The 18,057-nt window shown below is 57.6% G+C and overlaps 1 protein-coding gene across 6 annotated transcripts in view; it reads left to right on the top strand.

Moving 5' to 3' along the window:
- ERC1 (ELKS/RAB6-interacting/CAST family member 1) overlaps positions 1 to 5,298 on the top strand; it is a 393,839-nt gene extending 388,541 nt beyond the window's left edge. For all 6 annotated transcript variants that reach the window (XM_033404157.2, XM_004278987.3, XM_049694824.1 and 3 more), the window contains one exon: positions 70 to 5,298. In XM_033404157.2, coding sequence (XP_033260048.1) covers positions 70 to 207 — 138 coding nt within the window. In that variant the 3' untranslated portion in view covers positions 208 to 5,298. The remainder of the gene's footprint in view (positions 1 to 69) is intronic.
- The last annotated feature ends 12,759 nt before the right edge of the window (positions 5,299 to 18,057 follow it).

The raw sequence follows: 18,057 nt of genomic DNA, 5'->3' as shown, positions 1-18,057 counted from the left end.
TGAACAACAATTCTTAACTCAGTGCCAGTAGGGTTGTTTTATTTTTCCTGAATCCGTCTCTCCTTGCAGCTTCAGAACGAGTTAGAGAAGGGTGAGCGGGACAACTCAGAGCTACAGGAGTTTGCCAACGCCGTCCTGCAGCAGATAGCAGACCGCTGCCCTGACATCCTGGAGCAGGTGGTCAGCGCCCTGGAAGAGTCATCGTGACCGTCTCCGTGGGGAGCGGCCAGCCCAGTACCGTAGCCCGCTCGATGAGCCCAGGAGCCGAGGAGGGAGAAGCACGAGGAGGGGGCACTCAGACGGCTCTTGGCAGCAAGCACACACTCCAGACTCTGCCCTGTCTCGGTTAGTCCCGCGAGTGTGGCTCCAGCGCCGTTTCTGCGTCTGTCCTCCTGTCTTCCACTGTTGTCTCTGCGCTAATTGTCCTGCTGTCCAGGGCGGGTGAGTGGCCGAGCCTCCGTGGAGAGCTGCCATCCAGCCATCGGCAGTGACACCGTGGACGCGGGCGGCTGTGCCCTGACAGAGGACACAGGGCAGAGCCCTCCTCCCTTCTGTCCGTGGCGTGAGAACTAGGTCTGGACTCTGCAGAGCTCAGCTCACCGAGAGACGCCTTCCCTGCAGACCAGGGCGCCGCGTGTTCTAATGTCACAACAGGTGCTTTCTCGTAAAAGGGTAAAAAAGACAAAAAACAATCTCAAAAAGAGTATTAAAAAAGGAGACGGCGGGGAGAGAGAACAGGGACAGAGAGCCGACCGGCTCTTCTCTTTCCCATCCGTCCTGGTTACTCTCCACCAGGGCCGTCTGTGCGGGACTGCGGGCAGGCTGCGCCAGGGCTTGGAGATCCTGGCCTCCGTGCCGCACTGGTGCCTGCACTTCTCCTAGCCTCTGGGGCGAGTCCCTCTTGTTGAGGACCTTGGTGTGTCAGATCACATCTGTCACTGAAAGAGAAGAGGGCAGTGTGGTCACCCCTGCAGCTCTGCTTCTGTGGAAGGCGACCGGTCCTCGGGGTCAGGCCGGCTTCTCCCAGACACCTCCCTCGTCAGCAGTCTAGGCCCCAAAGCGTGCTTCTGCCTCACCCCACCGCCCGTGCTCCACGCTCAGGCGGCCCAGCCTCCCCCCTTCAGCTTTCCTGCTGAACCAGAGCTTCTGCTTCGGATGAGTGTTTCTCTTCCCACGCGCATCCCTTCCCCCTTTCTTGCATTCGGATAATCGCTATGAAGTGCCTCCTGTGTGCAAGCCGCTGTCGGGCGCCCATCCTGGAAGAAAGCCTGTCTGCGGGGGGCGAGGGCAGTCGAGGATTCTGTGAGACCCACCTGGTCCAGTCAGAGGGGCACCCATCCTGGAAGAAAGCCTGTCTGCAGGGGGCGAGGGCAGTCGAGGATTCTGTGAGACCCACCTGGTCCAGTCAGAGGGGCACCCATCCTGGAAGAAAGCCTGTCTGCAGGGAGCGAGGGCAGTCGAGGATTCTGTGAGACCCACCTGGTCCAGTCAGGGCAGTAAGAGGCACACCCTTCCCCTCCCCCATCTTAGTAGACGGTATCTCTTCCAGGAAAATCTTCCACAGATCAGCATTTCTCGTTATAATGGAATTTATCGGTCTTGGGGGGCAGAGAGCTGAGTCACTTACTCGCCTGCAGAATCCCATCTGGTGACTTGGGGTTCGGGGTTTTGTCCCCCTGAGAGAGTGTACTGTTTAATGGGCTGCAACGGTGGATGGTGTTTTCTCTAGACATCCAGGTGCACCTTGTCGAACTCAGCCAGGTCCATGTTGCAGAACAGAAAATTGACCCCAAAGTTGCAAATCCCGTGGAAGGTGTGGACGTCTTCCCCAGGCGTAGATAATGGCAGCCTTAAACATCAGGCAGCAGGAAGTAGATCACTTCACCCAGCTCGGTAGCCCCTTGACCACCTCTCTGGCCAGACACCCACCAGACGCTCACATCCTGGTAAGAGTTGCTGGGCTCGATGGGTCTGTCTTGCGTTTTCTCCTTTCTCCTTCCCAAGTTCTCCGATGCTGCCTGTTAGGTCCTCACAGCCATCAGTCCTGTATCTTCCCGCCAGCGGCCTGTGACTGTACCATTAACTTATATGGTCACATCTCCAGCTGCCCCGACTCCCTGTGAGAAGCTGTCGAGTACTCCTTACCGAAGGGTTAAATGGACTCTGATCGTAAATTTCTTACTGAGATGCTTCCTGATAGCCAGGCTGGCTGGAGAGGGGGTGCAGCGGAGGTTAGACAGCAAGTGGTGACCGTTTGTGGTCAATTACCTCAGTCCCGTTTGTTTACGGCACTGCCCATAAATCATGTAGAAAGCCCCCAGGATTTTAGGGCTGGAGTCCGGGAATCTCACACTGTCCACCACAGAGCAAGAACTGCGGTAGAAAGACACCCTCCCCGGGACCACAGCAAACAGGGAACAGGACCCAGAGGCCACGTGCAGAGCAGCGGCGGGCCTGGCCAGCTTCTCTCTAGCTGGTCTCCCGGGTCCCGCTGATTCCACGTCACCCATCAGATTCCACCCCTGCCACCTGCCCTCCTGCCTGCTCTCCTTCCTGTGGCTTCCCCTCCAGCGCCTTATGGGATTCCTCTGGGCAAGTGCTTCTGAGAAGAGCAGTTTCTGGGCAGACGCCATCTGTCTGTCTCTGAAGCGTAGCGGGACTCTCCTCAGTGCTTCTTGGGTGGTCGTCCTGGCATCTCAGATGGTTCTAGGGGCTGTTGGGTCCTGGATGAAAGTCGGCTCTGGCTAAAGTTTAATAGTGAACAAGGACCTGCCTTTATACCACAGGCAAAGTTAACATAGTTTTTAGCATTTAGAGTGTCTTACGAAGTTTAGGTCATTCACTGAGCCAGCATTTGCTAAATGCACAATTCCCATCACACGGGATCTGTGGTTCCGTGACCATTTCTGGTATTCATGGTTTCACAAGTTCATGCAGCTGCTACCGAGGATCTGTAACCTTGAAAACTCACTGCGGGTTACCTGTGATGCTCACCAAACTCCGCCATCCCATTGGCAAGTCTCGTTCCCCTTAGCACCTGCAGCTCTGTACCCAGATCAAAGTCATCATGAAGGGGGAAGCAAGAGGGAGAGTGGGTGGCATCCGCCCTGGGGCTCAGGACAGAAGAAGGACAATGCGACCGTGTCCTCTTCCCATGTACCTCCATCCCAAGCATTCACTGAGCTCTTGATGCAGTGTCTGGACTGAGATTTGCAAGGACTTGGATACCGTTTGAAATGGAAAAGATTTTAAGTGGGCTTTAACATGTGAAGAAATGGGAACGGGAATCCCCAAATCCATCTCGGCTCTAACCTTGACCGTGTACCTTACCATCCGAAGGCGCCTCTCTTCCTGACACTTGGGCTTTAGAAATACTAGTGAAGCAGACGGGACCCGAGGCACCTCCAGGGTGGTTGGAGGCGACGGGGCTCGGCCCTGTGTGTCCATAAAGGCCTGTGGGGTTTTCCGCAGGAGCCACCGGCTCACCCGCTCCTCAGAGGGAGAGGAGAAGAGGAGGTCGTCGTCAAGTTTTGGCCGATGGCTGGTGGTCAGGATCGGCGTTGGGATTGGCTGCTGGAGTCCTGCTGATCCCGCCCGCGCGCCTTCCTGTGGAGCCCACTGTGTAAGCACAGGCCCACGGGTGGCCTCGGGGCCGTTGAGGCAAGAGCAGCGGAGGAGGGCGTGGCCATGCAGACGTGGCCCTCGAGTGGTTTTTCCCGAGTCCCCACGGACCCTGCGTCCCGCCCCCGCAGCTTCGTCTCCCACCGGCGGGAGCCCAGGGCTGCGGGAGGGGAGGGGAGGGCGTGGGGGGCTGCGGGAGCGGGCAGCTGGGCCGAGCAGACCTGGGCCCACCCGCACTGCCGGCCCCGGCTTCTTGGCAGGGACGCACCGTCAGATAAGTGTCTTCAGAGGAATCTGGTGTTTCCCCCACGTGAACTAAGGGAACATTTGGGCAAGAAGAAGACATCCAGGGGAATCCTTCTGAACAAAATGGCTGTCTTACTCTTTTTAAGCAAAAACTTTCCAAACTTTTTAGTGTCAAAACTGTAACCAAGTGTCTCCTGGGTTTTTCCAACGTGTTTGGCGAGTGCTGTGACCCTGTTGTAGGTATTTCTCCTCCTGACTCTTGGGGGAGAGGTGGTTTTAGGGATTGATTTGGGGGGAGTGGTTTTTTGTCCCACACCCACCTCCTCTTTTGTTTCTCTGCTTGTCGATGTTGTCTGTGTGGTTCAGAGAATTGGGGCGGTTACCTTGTGTCCACTGTTGAGTTTATTAAGATATTACAAAGTAGTTGTAGGACTGAAAAATTAAAGAGCTGTGTTTTAAAAAAATCCCTCCAATATCATGTTAATAAAGGAATTCAAGCTATGGGGCAGCCAGGCTCCTTCCATCCCCCCGAGTTGGCTGGGATGGCAGCTGAGCTGGCCTCTGGGGAAACACGGTGGCCATGGTCCAGGCAGGCGACCACCCAGGGAAGGAGGCAACCGCTGAGTTAGGGGAACAGGCTCCTGGGCCCCGGTTTGCCCATCCACCTTCAGGACCTCTGCGGGGTGTTTCCAGATCTGTGAGCCCACACTGGCCGCAGCCCCGTGTGCCGGATGCTGTGTGGTCACTTGGGCCTGGCGCCGGACCTCTTCCTGCCCACTTGGTGCTATATCATCCCGTGGCCCATCCAAGACGGGCCGAGCCCCGGCCAGCCTGGAGCCTATGATCTGGATGGGGGAGTCCTCCTCAGAGCCCAGTTCCTTTGGCTTCAGTTCCTGGATCCTTTCCCTGAAAGCTTTTTAGAGCCCAGGTCTCCCAGGCCCAGGCCATCCGTCTGGGCCCTAGCAGTGGCCTGGCCAGGAAAGGAGGTGGCCCCTGCCAAAGCCAGAGAGCCCCCCGGGCTGGGGCAGCCCCCCACCCTCCCACAGCAGTATTGTGCTCTCCACCTCTGCACGGTGGACCCCTGGGGGCGGCCCGGGGCCTTCGAACCCCGTGGGTGTGCAGCGGGCTCCGGCTGCTCCAGAGGGAGAGCTGCCCTTTGATGAGGCCCCAGGGCGCTGGGCACTGACCCCCTGTAGCTTGAGTTCCTTCTGGCAGCAGTAGCTGCTGAGGGGTGGGGTCTGTGAGCGAACGCACCGCTGCCTCCAGCTGTGCACCTGCCCCGTCGTGCGGCTGACACGATCATGACGTTACAGAGAAACTGAATTAGAGTCGGATTTGCCTTGATAATTATTGTAAACACTTTGTTCGTTTTTTTTCTTTTTTATTCACAAACTAAATCCATCAGGAAATTATAAAGTTATTTAAAAATCATGTGCTGTGTCTTTCTTTGAGCCTCATGCAGTCTGCTCATCCAAGTGGAATGTGTCCTCAGATGCTTTGCAAAGCAGGAGAGGCCCGCGGTCCCCACGAGGTCAGCCCCGCTCGGGGTACCAGGGGTGCAGGGATGCCCGGGTCAGGGGAGGGAGGAAGAGTGGACAGCACCCTGGCCCTGACGCGGAGAAGGGGGCGCCCCTCTGGGTGCCCACCTGGACTCCAGCTTGGCAACCCCCTCGCTGTGTTTCACAGTCCGCACACCAAGGCCCAAGCCCCTGTCCCCGATTCAGCTCTAACGGTTCCAGGGCTTAGAACAAGTGCCCACAGGGCGGGTGCGGCTTCAGACGGTCTGGTTCAGGGGGTGCTGGAGCTCCCCTGGGACATGCACCCATGTGTAGACTCAGGTGTGAGCTGCGTCAGCCGACAGAAGGCGGGTGCCAGGAGGACCAGGCCGCCGAGCCGTCTGCTCGGGAAATCTCCAGCCCTGGCATTTGTCTTGGGCCTGGTGCGCAGGGAGAAATTATTCTGGGCGCTCTGGTGAGAGCTGGTTTTCTGCTTCACTTGTTTCTGTCTCCCACGCGGGGCTGGCCTGCTCTCGTGCGGGTCCTGCTGGCCCGCGACCCGGGCGTTGCACTGGGGGCCGAGTGCCGCCACCCGTAGCCCTGCCACGCCCGGCTCTGCCCGGCCTCACCCCCTCCAGCCTGGGACGCGGCGCTGCTCACAGGGCTGAAGACCCGCTGCTGCCCGTCCTTCCCTTGTAAAGCGGGAACAGTTTTGCTGGCAGGATGTGGATTTTGCTGCACGTAATCACCAGCATGAGCAGGTGTGTCCACAGCCAGCCGTCAGGTGGCAGTGGTCGCTGTCCCAGGGTTTTCCATTCATCCTGTCTCACTGCTTGTTGTTGCACCCCGTGGTCACCAGCTCAGCTGCAGACAAAGGGATGCAGAGACCCCGAGGTTTAAGGAAAATACGTGAGAGGAGACGTTTCAGTGGAGAATTCCGTCCATTCACTTGTTTTTTTCTCTGGATCCGGAGAAGATTGCGATTGTTTGGAGCATCTCGGGCTGACCCAAGACAGTTAGGGGCTGGTTAGACCCTGGGTGAGGGGCCATTCTGAGGACGCTGGCTTGAGATCCACACGCTTTCCCAGGTGTCCCGGGGGGACCCTGGACTCGCAGCCCGGAGCCTCGGCCGCCCTCGACCTCATCTCCCAACCTTCTCTAGGTCACAAGCTGTAACGGGGATAATGATGATCCTGTTTCACCTGTTTGAAAGCTGCTTTAAGAGTGTGAAGCATAGAATTGCTTTCTTCACGTCTGCGATTTGCTTTAAGATCATCCAGCCCATGTGCCGCAGAGGCAGTGGTGAGCAAGATGTGGACACGGGGAGACTGGCTGTGAGCCATTGTCCAAGCCGGGCGTTGGGCACCCAGCTCCTCACACTGCTCTGTCCACCGTGTGTGTCTTCTTAAACATTCACACCCTGCAGTGGTGCTTGCGGGGATCCCACACGGACCTTCCCCCAAGACCCCCGGATCCCTCACCCACGCTCAGCGGCTCAGCTTCCCGGGATCGTGGCCTGGGCGCCAGTTTAGGACTCGGCGCATCACGTGTTTGTCTCGTGGCACCTTCGTGGCCGTCGCGTGCGGTAGGTCCTCTTGCCCCGTTTCGCAGGTGAGCCCAGGGCGGCCACACAGCTTTCCCAGGGCCGTGCCCTCGTCCACGGCGGGGCTCTATCTCCAGAGCTGTGCTCTCCACCCCCGCCAGTGGCCACCTCTCTGGGCGTGCAGGGCCCATGGGGGTGGGGTGGGAGGGGAGGTGGGCAGAGGAGGGCAGGCCATGCTCCTCACAGGCCTCAAGTTTGACCTTGGAAGACAGTTTTGCCAGCAGAGGGGTTCAAGGATGGGGGGGGCAGGAAGGGACACGGGCGAGTGGTCTGGTGTCCCCAGGGCAAGGTCACTCGCTCGGCTGGAGGGCACAGCAGGGCCCAAGGTCGGTGCCCGGAGGCCTGCGATGCCCTGGAGAGGAAGGCCTGCTAGGGAGCGTGGCACACGCGCCCAGGTCCCCCCTGCAGCCACCGCAGGGAGCTGACCGGGGAAAGGCAGCTGGGTGTCCGGGCTGGGAGGGAGCGGTCCGCCAGCCCGAGGCTGTGGGACGTGCTAGGAGGAGGCTGGGCCTGGGTCCCGGTTACACAGCAGGGAGTGAGGGGCCTAGGGGTTGACCCCTGTCGGTGTCCCCAGCCTCCCTCCCTGTTCTCTGAGTGGCTCATGGCCAGTCCAGGGCTCAGAGCCAGGGAGGGGCTGAGGATGTGGGGACACCTCCCCTGGCCGGAGGGTTTGGGGCATCGAGGCCAGTGGGGGTTCAGAGGGTAGAGGGGAGCCACGCTCTCACCAGCAGGAACCGGGCGGGGGGCCCCATGGGGGCCTGGGCCAGGAGGGACGCCCTGCCTTCCCGCCGCCATCCATACGGCACCTGGCACCCGCTGCCTGTCCTGGGCGTCCCCAGGCTGCCTGTGCCTGAAGGGACGTGCTCTGCGGTCCCGGGAGGGCGAGGACAGCATCCACCCATGAATTTATTTCTCAGGATTCCCGTCGGGCTTTGGCGGGAAGCTGCGGCATCCCTGCCTGGAGCTTGGGTGGGCAGCGGGCGGCCTCCTGAGCACGATGGCAGGGCTTCCACGCCCGGACAGCTCGCGGAGGAGGGCGGCTGGAGGGCTCGGTCAGGCTCTCCTTGGGTTGTCACCATAGTGTGGACGTCAGGATGAGCCACCTGATGCTTTAGGGAAAAAGAAAACTCGAGTAGCCACTCAGCCTTCCTGTCCGGGGGGCCATTGAGGGACCGAGTCTCCAGGCTGCCCGGCCCCTCCCCATGCTTGGCCTCTGCGGGCCTGCGGAGGTACGGGGAGCAGTATCCCCACCCTGCTGGATGGGCAGGCAACCAGGGCAAAGTAGGGCTTGGCCCGTGGGGCCCTTGGCCATGAGCGGGAAGGCTGGTGTGCCAGGAGTCGGAAGACGGGGTCTCCGTCCGGTCTGTACTGCGGGTCGGGTGTGTGGCCCTGGAGGGTCCACCTGGCTTCTCTCACCTTCAGTTTCCTCATTTTAAAAATAGAGGTAAGGATGTCCACTCCCACAGATGGGGGACGCGGGACCTGGAGTGGGAAGTCTTCTGCGGGGGGTCACGGGCCTCTTCACCTGCCCTGTTCCAGGCCCCCCCATCCTGGCTGCAGTGCCCTCCCCCAGGGGCGTCAGATGCCAACAAGCATGTTGCTTCCGCTGTAGAGGGAAAAACCCAGATGCCAACGCGCCTGCCTCATCAGCCGTGGCCATGCTACCCTCCCATGGGGATGGGCTCCTGAATGCGGACTTTGTCCCATTTGGCAAAAGGGACCTGGGAGACTGGAGCCTGATGCCGGGTCCCTGGGCCAGGACGTCACGCCGTGGGCTCCAGCCCGCAGCCCCCGACGTGGACCGGAACCTGCGGGAGGTGCGGTGTCCCCATCCAGGACGGCAGCTGAGCCCGCTCCCCGCCCAGGCCTGCGGCTGGAAGGACCCCGAGGGCAGGCGTGCGGCTCCTCCTTCTCTGGGGCCCCTGCATGCAGTGGCGCATACCTGTGCTCACACTGGGACTGCCGTGCTCTCGGCGGCCTCCCACGAGCCTTGACTCCAGGACCGTCCCACAGCGGGCCCGGTTCCGGCCCGTGTGGCTGCAAGTGTACTGGCCGGGTGGCTGTCAGGAGGAGACCTCCTCCGAGGGCCAGCCTGGGGGGACGCTGTCTGCCCCCCGCCCAGTCACAACCCTGCCTCCAGGCTGGCAGCTGGGACTGAGCCTGGAGGCCGGGACCCTGCTGAGGGCCTTGCCGTGGCCTCACCATCGGCTCCCCTGGGACCGGGTCCTCTGGGGCCTTGAGACTTTCCTTTCTTTCCAGCAGCTTCTGGGCAGTCTAACGAGGCTCCTTCCTGCGTCGCCGACCGCGGCGGGTAGAGACCCGGAGCCTAGGGCAGGTGTCGCTTCTTCAGAGGAGCGTCTTCGTGCTGAAGGCTTGGTTGATGTTCGGGGAAGTTGCCAGGGACTGCGGTGGCAGCCAGTCTCTCTAACGGTTCCTCCCCTCCCCCTGAGCGTGTGCATGTGGATGTGTGTGCGCGTGTGTGTACGGACAGCCACACAACCAAACTGCGTGTTCACACGCACACGTACCCACAGGCTTTGGCCCAGAGGGTCTCCCTGCCATGAAGGAAATGAGTGAACAAATTCCACATTTTGTTCCCCTCGGAGGCCTGCAAAGAAGGTGTGAAGAGGCAAGATTTAAATCATAAACTATTCAAAGCCCAACGGCCCAACGTGCAGCTGTGGCCAACTTGGACCGTGTCTGGGGCGAGGCTCCGGAGCCGATCCGGAAGGCATCCGAGGGGGAGGACGCGGCCGGGCAGGAGCGCGGGGCGGCCTGCGTGCAGGGATCCTCCCCTCCGCGCGCCCTCACGCTCCCTCCTCAGCCTCCCGGACTCAGAGCCCCAGCTGTGGGCAGCCGGGTGGCTTGCAGGGCACCCTCCTGGCCCGACGCCGGGGTTCACGTCTGTGTCTCACCAGCTCTTCCGGGGGCCCCTGTGAGGTCTGCGTCCAGGTTTGCATCAGTTGCCGTTGCCGGGGGTGACTCACGTCCCTGGGACAGCCCCCCGGCCCACCAGCTCCCACCACCACCAAAGTGGTTTGTGGTCGTCCTGCCGGGTGGGCCCCTGTGAGCTTAAGAAACGAGACTGAGAAGGGAGTTACTTGTAGAGCACATGCGGTGCCCTCGGTCGCCCGGCTGCAAGCGGAGGGCAGGAAGGGGCTGCTGATTAAGTGCCTGCAATGAGCTGGACGCCAAGCCAGCCCTGGCCACGCGACGGACCGGGGTCCCATCTGCGTTTCAGACGGATGCGGCTCACATCTGTTCTCTCATCAGCGTACCCTCTGCATACAAGAGTGTCCGCATCCTAGGTGCTCAATAAAACCGCACTCCACGAATGGATGGGAAGGAAACAGAGCTCAGAGCGGGATGCCGTATACACGGGCTCACGCAGCCTGGCTGCGGCCAGCTGGGTAGACCCCCGGGCTGCCCGGCTCCCGGCCTGGCTCCACCTCTCCTGCCTTCCAGGCTCTTCTGCCTCTTCTCTGGGTATAGCTTGTGGGGCTCTTTCAAAGGCTACCGGCAAGTGATATGGCAATTCCCTCCAAAATTAAACTAAACTAACTACCAGATGACCTGGCAGCTCTACTTCTGGGTCTATACCCCGGAGAACTGAGGGTCTTAAAGAGATGCCTGTACACGCACGTTCATGGCAGCATATTCACAAAAGCCAAAAGGTAGAAGCGATACAAGTGTCCATCGATGGGTGAACAGATGAAACAAAGTATCCATAAGATGGAATGTTATTCAGCCTTAAAACAAAAAAAGGAAAGAAATCCTGACACAAGATACAACACGGAGGAAACTTGAAGACATTATGCTAAGTGATTAAGCCAGACCCCAAAGGACAGATATTGTGTGACTCCTTATGGAGGTCCCTAGAATAGGCAAGTTCACAGGAACAGAAAGTAGGAGCGTGGTTGTCAGCGGCGGGAGGAGGGGGATGGGAAGTTAGTGTTTACCGGGGACAGTCTCAGTTTGGGAAGATGAAAAAGTTCTGGATGTGAACCGTGGTGATGGTCACACAACAATGTGAATGCACTTAATGCCGCTGAATTATGCACTAAAAAATGGTTAAAATGGTAACATTTATGTAAATTTTATCACAATAAAAAATTAATTAAAAAAGAAATACAGACAGAATGTAGAATGGAGTTTCTGTTGGGGATGACATGAAACTTTTGAGGTAGATTGTGGTGATGATTGTTCAACACTGTGACTTCAGTGTCACTGCATTGTGTACTTACCAGTAGTTAAAATCGTAAGTGTTATGTTATATGTTTTTTTGTTTGTTTGTGGTACGCGGGCCTCTCACTGCTGTGTCCTCTCCTGTTGCGGAGCACAGGCTCCAGACGCGCAGGCCCAGCGGCCATGGCTCACGGGCCCAGCCGCTCTGCGGCACATGGGATCTTCCCGGACCGGGGCACGAACCCACGTCCCCTGCATCCACAGGAGGACTCTCAACCGCTGCGCCACAAGGGAAGCCCTGTTATATGTTTTTTATCGCACACACAGAAAGTTTTTTAATTTTAAAGGCTGCTCCACACCAGATCCCTGCAGTCTTGGGCACTGCTTTGGTCACTGTTGCTCCCTTGCCTAGAACCTCTCAAGGTTCCTCTTAGCCCAGGATGAAGCCTGAGCCAGTCCGCCCAGCACCAAGGCCTGTCCACTGCCCGGTCACTGCTCATTGGCTCCCCGGCACCAGCCTCCCCAGGGCCTCCCCGCTCCCTTGCTCAGCCCCGACCCCGGTTCAGGGCCAGTGTCCCTGGAACATTGACAGTGTCCTGGCAGCTCCTTGCTGGCCCATCCCAGACGCTTCCTCCCTGTAGCCCCAGGCTGTCCAGTCATTCCTTTGCCTCCCTCTGGTCTGCCCGAAAAGGACACCTGCCTGCTTCCTCTGCTTTCCAAACAGGAACAGGGCATAAGGAGGTTGAGTAAACTACCTTTTATTAGATTTGTTTGGTTTAGAGCAGAAGCCCTGTGAGGAATTCATTTTATGTCGGAAGTAGAGAGAAGCTGCTTTCTGTTTGGGTTGCCCAAACTCCCCTCTTATTACAGGACCCCCTGGACTACACACAGCCCCTCGCACTCTCTGAGGCCACCAGTTCTATCTTTGAACAGATTTTTATGTTAGGAAATTCCTCCTTGTAGACTTGTGGGCGATTAGAGCTGCAAAGGATCTTCAAAACAATCCTGTCCGGTCTCTTCATTTTAAACAGAAGGAGGTCTGGAAACACTAAGCACGGCGGTCATGGTCCCATGGCCACTCAGGGGCAGGCCCAGATCCCCACCCTGCAGGCCGGGCCCCCTCCAGCGCCGCACTTGAGCCCCCTGCACTGGGGCCCCAGCCCCGCCTGAATCCCACGGCAGCTACAGCTCTTACCCACTGTGGCCCCAGCTCAGGGCGTGTCTTCCCCAAGGTCCGCCTGAGAGCTGGGTGACGGGAGGCCAGGCACAGGCTGAACCTGGATCCATCTCCAGCCCTTCCTACTTCAGCAAGAATCGGTCTGCGCTACCAGAAGCAGCAAAGGTCAATGCTGTTTACTCCGACCAGGCCCGGGCACCCCACTGATGCCACCCATGGAGGTGGCATCTCACATTTTGTTTCATAAATAAATCCAGCGTCCAGCGGAGACGGCAGAAGACAGTTGATGCTTCCAAACTATAGTGCTCACTGGGATTCTCAAATTGCCAGGAACTGCAAAGTGTAGATGTGAACCTGGGGGATGAGATGGGGGTTCACCCACTCCCCACTGTGGAGCCAGAAACTATAGCTGCTACCTACGTTTGTACCAAATTTAATTGCTGTATCCGACATAAACACCAAACAACTCAACCTCACGCACAGCCTCTGAAACGGCTTGAGAAAAACCCCAAATAACTTGGAAGTAACTTTCAAACAGAACTTCTCAACCCAACTACAAGGCTTATGGAGCAGACTTTCAAAGGAGCTATCAAGATATCTGAGAAATGAGAAAACTCGAAACTACACTTAAAATTTTTGACTTCCTGCATGAAGAGAAGGAATGTCGCAGACTGTCCCTGATACTATGGGGTGAGTGTGGGGTGACTGCCTGAGCGGAAGGGCTGGGGCACCCACACATGCATAGCACCTCCCACCCCCAACAGATATCCCACCAAAAAGGAAAATGAGTCTAATCTGGGATGATTTATTTTTAGTGAACCCATGTTGTGTCCTCGTACTGAATAATTTCTGTTCAAAGTGTGTCCAGAAACACTTTAATAACCGCCTCTAAATGTTTTGCTGTAAGATTAACCTTAATTAAAAAATTTTAAAAAGCAGTTGATGTTTGACCCCCCAGAGCAGATGGTGGCAATGTTCCTCTGTGGTGAGACAGGCAGGCCAGCTTCACGGGTGTCACTCAGGACCCTGGGTTTAGAGGGGCTACCACACTCGTCCTCTGCTCTACTATGACCATCGTGGGATTCTTAACCATTTTATTTTAAATAAATTTATTTATTTTATTTATTTATTTTTGGCTGCGTTGGGTCTTCGTTGCTGCACACGGGCTTCCTCTAGTTGCGGCGAGCGTCCCCTGCATCGGCAGGCGGACTCTCAACCACCGCGCCCCTCGGTGCAGTGGGAAGCCCCTCGGTCTGTAACCTTTGAGAACGGCTTTTCTCAGCAGAATGTCTTTGAGATCCACCCAGATTGTTGCACGGATCAGTGTTGGCTCCTTTTGGTCACTGAGTGGTATGGACGGGCCACGTTTTGTTCACACGCTGACCTGTTGAAGGACATGTGGGCCGTTTCCAAGTCTGGGCTGTTACAAATAGAGCTGCTGTGAGCTTCCAGGTACAGGTTCTGTGGGAGTGCAAGTTTTCATTTCTCTGGCATAAAGGCCCGGGTGTGCGAATGCCAGATTGTACGGTGCGCGTGTTTAGTTTTTAGAGAAACCGCCGGACTCTTTTCCAGAGAGGCCGCTCCATTTTGCATTCCCGCTGGCAGCTTATGAGAGAGACAGCTTCCCACAGCCTCGCCGGTGTTTGGTATTGTCGCTCTGCATTTTAGCTGTTCTCGTGGGTCTGGGGCGACACCTCACCGTGGATTTCACAGGCGTGTTCCTGGTGATGAGCACGTTGATTTTTGTATGATTTGAGGCTCACATTTTCAACCTAAGGGTGCCCAGTGGCCCCAGCACCCCTTGCTGAAAAGACTGTTCGTCCCACTACCACATGTAGAAAGGATGGCTGGTGGGAAGCAGCCGCATAGCACAGGGAGATCAGCTCGGTGCTTTGTGACCACCTAGAGGGGTGGGATAGGGAGGGTGGGAGGGAGACGCAAGAGGGAGGAGATATGGGGATATGTGTATACGTAGGGTTGATTCACTTTGTTATCCAGCAGAAGCTAACGCACCATTGTAGAGCAATTATACTCCAATAAAGATGTTGGAAAAAAAAAAGACTGAACCTGCTGGGGACAACCGCCCCCCCAGTGAGCTGCCTTTGCAGCTTTGTCAACAGCATTTGGGGGTGTTTGTGTGGGTCTGTCCCCAGGCTCCGCACCCTGTTCCACTGATCTGTCTGTCCTTCCATGAAGCCATGCTGCCTTGATTACTCCAACTATATTGTAAGTTTTCACATCAGGTACAGTAATTCTTCCCAATTTATTCTTCCAAACTGAGTGGATTTTAAGACAGTATCCCCCCTAGATTCCATTCTAGGCTGAGACAAGCCCAGGAAATTTCAACACAAATTGGGTGATTTGGGAAATGTTTTAGGACTCTGGAAAAAGGTGTGTTTTTCCCCACAAGAATGGATGGACACATTTCCTCTTTTTCTTTTCTTGTTTTTTTTTCTTATTATGGTAAAATATAAATAACATGAAATTTACCATTTTAACCATTTTTAAGTGTCCAGTTCAATAGTGTTAAGTACATTCACACTGTTGTGCGGTCATCCATCTCCAGAACTTTTTCATCTTCCCCAACTGAAGCTCCGCCCCCATCAGACAGCAAAGGCTCCTGCCGCCCCTCCCCCAGCCCCCGTAAGCACTAGTCTACTTTTTGTCTCTACGTATTTGACTCTTCTCGGCGCCCTCATGTAAGTGGAGTCACACAACATCGGTCCTGTTGTGTCTGGCTTATGTCACTGAGCACAGTGACTTCAAGTCCCATCCATGCTGTAGCTTGAGTCAAATTTTCTTTCCTTTTGAAGACTGAATAATGTTCCACTGTGTGTTTCTATGCACTGTGTTTATCCATCCATCAGTCAGTGGATGTCGGAGCTGTTTCCACCCCTCTGCTCTCGTGAACTCGGGGTCCTGATGCATCTTCTCAATTCCTGGGTTCACGCCCAGGAGTGGACCGGCCTCTCCTATGGCAGACTCTGGACTTGTTCAAACCTCTGCCTCCTTCCGTCCTCCCGTCGAGACCCCAGGGGCCATCAGCAAGGGGGTCCACAGGGCCACCAGGGGGAGCCTCCCACCCTGGGATGCAGTGGGTCTTTGCTTTCTTTGCAGCCCCTGGCTGGTGGGGCAGGAGGGGACACAGCGCACAGGAAGCAGCAGCCTCCCACTGCTCGGGCCTGACCCGGCCTGAGCGGCTTGGCCGGTAGCGCTTGTTCCCCGGAGCTCCAGGTACGGCCCCAGAACTGTTTTATTAAAAGCATCATGTCGGGGGCTTCCCTGGTGGCGCAGTGGCTAAGAATCCGCCTGTCAATGCAGGGGACGCGGGTTCGAGCCCTGGTCCGGGAAGATCCCACATGCCGTGGAGCAACTAAGCCCGTGCGCCACAGCTACTGAGCCTGCGCTCTAGAGCCCGCGAGCCACAACTCCTGAAGCCCGCGCGCCTAGAGCCAGTGCTCTGCAACTAGAGAAGCCACCGCGATGAGAAGCCCTTGCACCGCAACGAAGAGCAGCCCCCGCTCGCCACAACTAGAGAAAGCCCGCGCGCAGCAATGACGACCCAACGCAGCCAAAAATAAATAAATAAAATTAAAAAAAAAAAAGCATCATGTCGGGGCTTCCCTGGTGGCGCAGTGGTTGAGTCGCCTGCCTATGCAGGGGACACGGGTTCGTGCCCCGGTCCGGGAAGATCCCACATGCCGTGGAGCGACTGGGCCCGTGAGCCATGGCCGCTGAGCCTGCGCGTCCGGAGCCTGTGCTCCGCAGCAGGAGGGGCCGCAACAGTGAGAGGCCCGCGTACCGCAAAAAAAAAAAAAAGAAAAAGCATCATGTCTCCAGCGCCAGGGGCCAGAGAACCGCCCTTTTTCTTAGTTTGGCGGAAATTGGTTTCCCGCCTCCTTGTGAGCTTGAACAGATTACGCAGAAAAGCACTTTATCTTCTGTGTTTCTCCCACCGTCTCCAGCGCAGCCCACCCCCCTCCCACCGCTACTTATAGAACTGGGCCAGCGTGACTCCCGCCCCTGAGTGATGGTGGGCGTGGGATGGAGACCTGGGGTGTTTGGGGCGGAGTTTGGAGAAGCCTCTGTCTCCACATTGGCTCTTGTACACCTGGGGACAGGTGAGGCCTGACCTGGGTCCCCCTGGCCTTGCTGGGTCTCAGCGTTCTCACCTGCAAGATGGGATGACAAGGGTGCTGTCCTCAGAGTGCCGTTAGCAGGGTCACATTCCTCAGCCCGTGGTTCGCGCTCCGTTAGGACTGGTCAGTGCTGTCCTGATGCTGTTACAATATAATCTCTGGACCGAGCAGGTGTCCCTCCACACATTTCCTGACACCACATACTAGTGGAAAATCCATAAAAGCTGACAGTTATCCCTGTGACACGGTGTAACTGACAAAGCACCCTCACTCGTTGCCATGGGAACTATCCTAACCCGGAAGATTTTCCCAAAAGCCGGGCTCCGGGGTCTGCGCTTCCCAAACAGTGGTTCTTGTGCTGGAGAGGGTGTTCCCTCCCCGACCCCAGAACCGGCAGCCCCACCCGACCACCGCACCAGGGCCCCGAGGAAGGTGCAGAGACACCCAGGGGACTACTGGAGGGCGAGGAGGGCTGGCCGGGCCAGGGCTGCAAGCAGGAACACGGCCCAGGTGGTTCCTCCTGTTGGCTGCCCTGGGCGAGGAGCGGACGGGTGGTGCCCTGGGGCTGCCCCACAGCTTGTCCGTAGCTGAGTGTATGCCTGTGGCTTCAGCTGCTCAAAACATCCTTTATTGCTACCAGCCCGCCAGCCCCTCCCGAGCCCACTGAGACGGGAAAGAAAGTCAGACCGGGCTCTGCGGTTAAAGCTGGGCCTCGGCGTGGGGCTGGGCCGGGGCGATGGGGCCGCCCGTGCGCAACAGGACAGGATGCGCCATCTCCGGCACCGTCGGTCTCAGGACCACCTCTCGGCAGCGGGGAACCTGGCGCCCAGTCCTGGGCAGTGAGGGGCCTCCTTGTCACCCCTCCCTCACTGGGGGTGACTCTTCCCTCGGCCCCCAGGGGACAAGGCTGAGAGTTCCCTCTTCTGTTTCAAGCAGTGAGGACTCCACTCGGCTGGTGGGGACACTCCAGCCCGTGGCGTTGGCGGCTGACCCAAGGCCCTCCCGGCACGCCCGCCGGCTGCCCACTCTTGCCCCCCTCGGGCCACCCCTGCTCAGGCCCCCCAGCTCCGGCCCTCCCTCCCCTCCTCCAGCAGCTCTGAGCCAGCTCCTCCCCAGAGAGAAGCTCCCCTCCCTCCCTCTCTCTGGCCCAACTGCCAACCCGCCTGATTCATCTCTGTCTCCCCACATCAAAGGCTCTCGGGCCAGGGCTTGGCCCTAAGTCAAAACGTACGTGCTCCACAGCTGGAGCACGAGTGTCCTCTGTCTGTCTGGGTTGCTGTCCTAACGGCCACGCTCAGGGTTCTCTAAGTGCAAAGGGAGAGGCTTTTAACATATTGATGGTGACCAGGTCAGGTCTGAACCTTTAACAGTTAGAATGAAGGCATCTTTGAAACACACACTCAAAACCCATCCCAGCGAGTGAAATTCCTGGGGACCCTGGATTGCCAGGCCTGGGTTTCGATGACCTGGGCCTTCTCTGTCAGCTTCCGGAGACCCTGTCCCTGTCACTCACTGCAAACCCAGGTGGACATTTAAACTGAAAAGCTGAGCGAGCAGCTCCTGGCTGCCTGCCACCAGCTGGGACAGGAG

Source organism: Orcinus orca, chromosome 11, assembly GCF_937001465.1.
Source record: "Orcinus orca chromosome 11, mOrcOrc1.1, whole genome shotgun sequence".
NCBI classification, from domain to species: Eukaryota; Metazoa; Chordata; class Mammalia; order Artiodactyla; family Delphinidae; genus Orcinus; species Orcinus orca.
This window is presented reverse-complemented; position numbering and strand designations above follow the sequence as displayed.